This window comes from Ursus maritimus, assembly GCF_017311325.1.
Source record: "Ursus maritimus isolate PB19 chromosome X unlocalized genomic scaffold, ASM1731132v1 scaffold_X1, whole genome shotgun sequence".
NCBI classification, from domain to species: domain Eukaryota; kingdom Metazoa; phylum Chordata; class Mammalia; order Carnivora; family Ursidae; genus Ursus; species Ursus maritimus.
Genome location: NW_024423319.1, coordinates 82,542,468 through 82,547,627, shown reverse-complemented (window position 1 = coordinate 82,547,627; position 5,160 = coordinate 82,542,468). Strand labels below are relative to the sequence as shown.

At 59.5% G+C, this 5,160-nt stretch overlaps 1 protein-coding gene across 1 annotated transcript in view; it reads right to left on the bottom strand.

The window, feature by feature from the left end:
- LOC103662798 (prickle planar cell polarity protein 3) overlaps window positions 1-3,452 on the bottom strand; it is an 11,822-nt gene extending 8,370 nt beyond the window's left edge. The window contains exons 1-3 of the mRNA XM_040631691.1: window positions 3,308-3,452; window positions 2,014-2,099; window positions 956-1,139 (exon numbers count right to left, since the gene is read on the bottom strand). Of these exons, the coding sequence (XP_040487625.1) occupies window positions 956-1,139; window positions 2,014-2,099; window positions 3,308-3,349 (312 nt within the window). The 5' untranslated portion in view covers window positions 3,350-3,452. The remainder of the gene's footprint in view (window positions 1-955; window positions 1,140-2,013; window positions 2,100-3,307) is intronic.
- Window positions 3,453-5,160: the final 1,708 nt, after the last annotated feature.

Genomic DNA, 5,160 nt, shown 5'->3' with positions numbered 1-5,160 from the left:
CCCCCCCCCCCGCCCCCGTCACAATCCCCCTGCTTCCGCCCTCACGCCTACAGCCTATTTTCCTCACAGCAGCCAGAGGGAGCCTGTTAAATCCTAAAACAAACCACATCCCTTCTCTGCTCACAACCCTTTTGTGGCTTCTCCTTCATTCAGAGTAGAGGTCAAAGTCTTCTCCATGCCCCCCACCCCACCTCTGGCCTCACTTCCACCCCCTCTCCCAGTCACTCACTCTGCTCCAGCAGCACTTGTCTCCTCACTGTTCCTCACATGGGCCAAGCACACTCCCTCCTCAGGGCCTTTGCATCAGCTATTCCTTTTGCCTGGATAGCTCTAACCGTGGATATCTGTGTGGCACTTCTTTACCTCCTTCAGGAAGCCCAAACATCTTATTTTCACAGAGGCTGACCTGGGCACCCTATTTACAATTCTAAGATTTCTCTCCTCCACGCCTTCCTTGCTTTTTAAAAAAAATTATTATTATTCCATAGCCCTTACACCATCTGACATATTTTTACAGGTTTGTTTACCAGCTGGTGCTCACTTCAGGAATTTAACCTCCATGTGGGCACATGTATTTTGTTTGTGTTTTGTCCACTGCCGTGTCCTTAGTGCCTAGAACAGAGTCTGACATGCAGTGGGTGCTCAATAACTATTTGTTGAGCAAGTCAGTTAATGGAGATGTGGCAAATGAAGTGCTGGGATGAGATGAGTTAAGGGGTAGAATAGGAGTGGGGTGAACAGGCCCTGACCAACCCACTCAGTGATCATTCAGTATTCCCCGAGAATTGTCAGGGGCTGACCACCGTGAAATTACACAGGGGTCAGAAGGATACACGCAGTCTAGTGTTGTCCCAGAAATAGGTTTCTACCTGAGTGAGTGTGTGTGTGTGTGTGTGTGTGTGTGTGTGTGCGTGCATCTACTGGGGAACAAGAGTGGGTGGCAGCCTCTGGTCACCTGCTCTGGCTTGAGACCAGGGGGCACCCAGGCATACTCCTCCGAGGCGCAGCCTGAGTCATCATCGGAGATGGAGTGGCGCTGGAAGTCTGAGATTAGCCGACACATGATGCGTTCCAGGTCCACAGGCACCGTGTGCACGGCGTGCTCCTCCCTTGGGCATTTGCAGTGCTGACAGATCTTCCTGAGGGGGCCGGGATGGGGGTCAATGATTAAGGGGTAGCTCACTTGGACCCCTTGGCAGCCCAAGGAAGTCCAACTAAGGGGCAGGGACAGGCAGATATTACCACCCAAGGACTCCCGAGCCAGGACAAGGCTCTGGGGCGGGGGTTGGGGGGGGTGGGACTGCTGTGGGTGAGACGGGAGTGGAGGGCGTGGCTGTGAGCTAGGGGCGGGGCTGTGGGGGTCTCCAGCTTCAGGCCATCCTCTGACTTTTATCTCTGGGACTCGGGTCAGACTTTCCTGGCAGTGGGCCTAAATAGGGGTGGGGCTCTGAGTCTGAGATTGGAGTTATAAATTTAGGGGTTTCTCCTCAGGACTGGCTTTGGATGTCGTGGGGGAACTTTCCCTAGAGGCGGGCTCTAGCCTGTGCTGAGGCTCTGCACTTGTGGGCGCATGGGGGCTCTGAGCCTGTGGGTAGGTCCTGAGTGTGCCGGCTGTGGACTCTGTCTGTGGTATTTTATGAGACGTTTTGGGTACAGGGCTCCAGTGGGAGGATAGGACGCTGGGTCTGGGAGAGGAGTTCTGAGCCTGAGGGGCGCTGGACGTCAGTGAACAATGCTCAGCGCCTGGGACTGACGATTTCCCTAGGGATGGGACTCAGTGGCGTGCGACAACACTTCTGGGGGCGGGGCTGTGTAGCGGGTGGAGCTTTCCTGGGAACAGGACAATTGGGAACTAGTCAGGGGGCGGGGCCCTGAAGCTGAGCGTGAGGCTCCTCCCCCAACTGAGCTGCTCGGGTGGACCCGGCTCAAGCCTAGGGGTGTGGCCGGAGCTTCTAGGGGTTTCCCCTGAGGGTGGGGCCCTGACAAAGGCGAGGCCCTGGGATGGTCACCTACCTCCATCCGTGCAGCAGGAAGCCGGGGCACTGCTCCCTGCAGGAGTTGCAGGGCTGGCCGCGGTCCGGATCTTCCGCCTCTGGAGGCTGAAGTGGGTGGGGGCAGACGCGGGGCCAGGCGAGGCCAGGCGAGGCCCGGGGGCGGGGAGAGAGAAGTCAATGCCCGCCTCTCCACTCCAAGGCCCGCGACCGCACGCTGGGGCCTGTCCCACCAGGGCAGCGCTGGGCAGGCTGGGACAGCGCCGGCAGCGCGGGGGAGGAGGACACAACTGTGGTAGAGGCGGGGCAGCTGAGGCCACCTCCCTATATACCCCCTTTTTAGGGAATTCCCTTCCCCCTCACCCAGCCTTGGATACCTCCTACCTGCCTCTGACTCCTTCAGGCCTCAAACACCTCCCCCAGAACTCAATACTCTCCCCACCTGAGCACAGAGTCCCTAATCTGGGTGTCTCCTCCCAGGCCTCATCTTGCTTGGCCCCTTCTCCACCCAGGAGGCCAGCAGCACTCCAGTTCCACAGGGTAGGAGTCTGAGGCCCCATCCTTACTTGGGATCTCCACAGGAACCCTGCTCCTCTTTTCTGAATCTCAACAGCCTCTCCCCCAAACCCTGGCTTCCCCCTTTCATAACCAAGGAACTGGAGACCCTCCTCCAGGATGTCAGGAGGCCCCTGATCCACTCAATAACCCCCACCCCAAGAAGCCTTGGTCTTTACCCTTCCTTTCCTAGGGCTATTCACTTTTCTGGACCACCAAATCCAGACCCCACTTCAAGATCCCCTCCAAAGGAAGAGCAGCCTGCTATCTAGGAACTCAGAAATCTCCTGACTCAAGTAGAAACGTGGAAGCCCTCTTCCCTCACATCCCAATCCCTGGACCCTTAATATTCAGGCACCCCAGGAGTGTGGGACCTCACCCCTAAGATCACCTTCTGCCAAGGTACAGGGGAAGTCCCTTTCCTCAGAAGCTCAGGAGGTCCTCGCTCAACCCAGGACCCCAGGATCCAGTCTTCTGGCCCTCAGAATCACCTCCCAGAATTCACACGAGAGGGGAGCCCACCAGGTCCCTGGGGTGCTGATAGAAGTGTGCAGAGAGGTGCTTAGGGGGCAGGTGCCACCAGATCTCCACCTTCCTTGATCTGCACGCTTCCAGCAGCCCCAGCCCCTCCGTTCTGGGAATCTGGGGACGGGGATTCCCAGACCCTCGCTGGAGTGCCTCCTCGTTATCCCAAACCCCTGCGCCCTCTCCTGGGCCTCAGTTTACCCCGAACTCCCACCGCTGCCCCGAATCTGGCTCACCGCGCGCCCGGAGCGGCGCCTCCGGGACCCACGCGCGAACATGGCGCGCCCGGGCAGGGTCAAGCCGGGCAGGGTCAGGCCAATGGAATCTTCACGGCCGGCGGGCCACCGCGCGTCCGGCCTGGGAGCTCTGTTCCGTAAATCTGACACCAGCGTGGGAGGAGCGCTCCCCGCACGGCCCGCCCCTGGCCCTGCGCTCACTCCCGGGCCAAGGCGCCCCCTGCCTCGAGGTGAGGGGCAGGCAGCCCAGGAGCGCCAGAACGGAGCGCTCCCCAGCCTTCCTGCCCTGGGCCGGAGCCGGGCCACGGAAGGCAGGACCCCCAGAGCCCCAGGGTAACATATGGCCTCTCACGGGGTATTCGAGGGCTTGCGGGCTCTGTAGTGGAGGAGGGGGGACTTGGAAGTGGGGCGCTAGGGTATCTGTGTTGGCGTGTCATGTCCGTTTGTCTTGGATGTTTATTGGGAGTAGGGGTTAAAGCCACCTCTTGCCCCCCCTCCCCACTGGTGATGTTCGGAGGGTCTCTTTTCCCCGGATGGGTGCTCCAGGAATGATCCCCAAGCCCATCGCAGTCCCAGCTGGTGCTCCCATCCCCACAGCCCCCGCTCCCAAACCCTATCAGAGCCAGGACTATTTGAGATTTATAGGGGAAGCGGTTAAAGTCACTGGCCAGGTTCCGAGGCCCCACTCCCCGCTCCCTCCCCTTTCTTACGGGCCCAGCTGTCCTGTCCCCCCAAGTCCTGAGAAATAGATCTTAAAGCCTTCCCTCCCTGGCTCCCATTTTTCTCTCTCCAGTTAGATATCCCTTTCCCATAGCTGGGAGTCTCTCTTTCGCCTGTCAGGCTTGGCTGTGCCTCAGGGCTGGGAGGAGCGGGTCTGCGGCCCGCCGTCAGAACTCGGCGCCGGGCGGGGGCTTCTAATTAGGCAAGGCGGTGTCGGCAGCCGGGCCTTTCAGCGTGGGCACAGGGCACCTCCTCCCTACCCAGCTCCATCACGCACATCCCAGTCACTTCCCGGCCCTCCCTGCCCCAGGGAGGAGCCACGGAGGGGTTAAAGGGAATGAATGAATGAGGTAACGAATCACCCCAGTGCTCCCCCTCCTTGCCTTGCCGCCCAGCGGGTCTCCCAGTTCTCCCGCTGGGGCGGGGAAAAGAAATGGCGAGAAAGCTGGGTGTGAAGAATACGAGGCGGGTAGGTAGGGGGAAGTCTCCCTGTGAAGTATCGGGGTCCTAGTCGGACCCCTTGGGGTTTGAGGACAGGGCTCCTCGGGGCCTGGGAAGGGGAGTGGCTAGTGGACCAGAATTAGAACCGAACCCTAGAAAGACTGGGCGTTCAGCCGCCAGTAGTGGAGCAGTGGGCAGGGCTACTCAGAGCGTGACTTAGAAAGATCGACAGGTTGAGGCTGCACAGAGGCTGCAGCTTGGCCTAACGCGGCTGGGGGGACCTAAAATGATGGGGTGACTTGAACGGCAGGTCCAGCAGGTCAGGGGCGGAGCTTCCTCTCGCTGCCTCTCCCCCACCTCTCCTTCTTCCTCCCCCCTCCCAAGAAAAAAGACACGCTGAGAAATCAGAGCCGGGTGGACTAGGTGGTTGAGGAGTTTATTTAGGGGAGGAGAATTAATCCTATTTGTTCTTCCTCGGGGAGGTCTTCAAACAATACCAAAGGGCTAGGAAAAGGGGGGGGCGTCTGGAGGAGAGGGGGAGGGACCACAGCCAGACAAAATGGCAACACACAATCACAGGCACTACCGACGTCACAGACACAGCGGAGGGTGCAGGATAGGGACTCCAGACCGGGCCTCCAACCACCCCGGCACGGGTGGGGGTGTGGAGGGAGGGAGGAGGCAAGGAAAGG